The sequence below is a fragment of the Rhincodon typus genome, chromosome 36 (assembly GCF_021869965.1).
Source record: "Rhincodon typus isolate 14 chromosome 36, sRhiTyp1.1, whole genome shotgun sequence".
NCBI lineage: Eukaryota > Metazoa > Chordata > Chondrichthyes > Orectolobiformes > Rhincodontidae > Rhincodon > Rhincodon typus.
The window spans coordinates 8,640,163-8,641,774 of NC_063367.1; the positions used below are offsets into that span (position 1 = coordinate 8,640,163).

The following is a 1,612-nucleotide window of genomic DNA, read 5'->3' on the forward strand; positions in this document are numbered from 1 at the left end:
CCCCTTTAGCAGTGTCTGTTCCCCTTTAGCAGCAACTTTGCCCCTTTAGCAGTGCCTGCTGCTGTTGGGGTAAATGAGTGACTGTGTTTTTGTTTCTCTAGGCTGCTACAAGATCACAACGGTGTTCAGCCATGCTCAGACGGTGGTGCTGTGTGTTGGTTGCTCCACAGTTCTGTGCCAGCCCACTGGTGGCAAGGCCCGGCTCACTGAAGGTAAGCGTGGAATCTGAGGATCACAATGCTTTGGAACATTGAAGCAGTCCTTTCTTCTATCTCAGGCTCTCCCAGTAACAATAGGCATTTATATAGTGCCTTAAATGCAGTGTAAATAACCCTAACCCTAACCCAACTGCTTCACCAGAGGATAAATCAGGAAATGTTTTGACTGCATGTCATATAAAGTGATGATAAATGGACCAGTTCCTTGGTCAGAGGTCTGAAAGGAAGATAGAGAGAGGTAGCCGGGTGGAAATGTTTAGGGAGGGAGTTTCAGAGACTCAGGTTGAAGACATGGTCACCAACCACACAGAAATCAATATCTCAGAGATGCTCAAAAAAGGAGAAGTGTGGATATCTTGGAAGGTTTTTGTGAGCTGGAGATTTACCTGGGTTGGGAGGAGATCCAGACTCAGCTTAAACTAAGGGGATCCAAGAAGAATTTCCAAGATTTTACTCCCAATTTTTAATTTACTTGAAGCTGTGTGTGTGCCGGTTGGGGTGTGTGTATTTTGATACAGGTTTAACCTGGTGGGGGTCAGCCTGGACAGACAGACAGTCTATTCTGATCTGTTACTGTTCCCACATTAACTCCGCCCAGTGTAATGCCCTGACAGTAACGGACCACTTTTCCTAATATTACAAGTTTCTGCCCATAACCAATTGCAATGAAAGTCTCCTTCACTGCTACTGGGTCAATGTAGTGAGCCTCCGTCCCTCCCTAACAGCACCGTGGGTGTTGCTCCGGGAGGTAGGTTACAGCAGTTCAAGATGGTGCCTCACCAACACTTTCTCAAGGCCTTGTCAGAGAAACCTTTGTCCCGAGAAAGATGATTTTTAAAGGAGAGAAGCAGGCTGTCCCTTCACATTCAGTTTCCCTCGTTGTTAATGATGCCAACAGTAACACACTATGCCTATCAGGACCTACTTTTGTGACTCTTCATTGATTCCCACACATGTCTGTGACCCTGAGCTGACCCAGACACCATGACCCCGAGATGATCCGGTCTCCGTGACCCCGAGCTGACCCAGTCTCCGTGACCCCGAGCTGACCCGGTCTCCGTGACCCCGAGCTGACCCAGTCTCCATGACCCCGAGCTGACCCAGTCTCCATGACCCCGAGCTGACCCGGTCTCCATGACCCCGTGTAGACCCAGTCTCCATGACCCCGAGCTGACCTGGTCTCTGTGACCCTGAGCTGACCCGGTCTCTGTGACCCTGAGCTGACCTGGTCTCTGTGACCCCGAGCTGACTCGGTCTCCGTATCCCCGTGTAGACCCGGTCTCCATGACCCCGAGCTGACCCGGTCTCCGTGACCCCGAGCTGACCCGGTCTCCGTGACCCTGTGTAGACCCGGTCTCCGTGACCCCGAGCTGACCCGGTCTCCGTGACCCCGA

General features: G+C 51.4%; 1 protein-coding gene across 1 annotated transcript in view; it reads left to right on the forward strand.

Moving 5' to 3' along the window:
- LOC109911165 (40S ribosomal protein S27-like) overlaps window positions 1–1,612 on the forward strand; it is a 15,681-nt gene that overhangs the window by 13,335 nt on the left and 734 nt on the right. Inside the window, exon 3 of the mRNA XM_048617226.1 lies at window positions 102–212. Within this exon, the coding sequence (XP_048473183.1) occupies window positions 102–212 (111 nt within the window). The remainder of the gene's footprint in view (window positions 1–101; window positions 213–1,612) is intronic.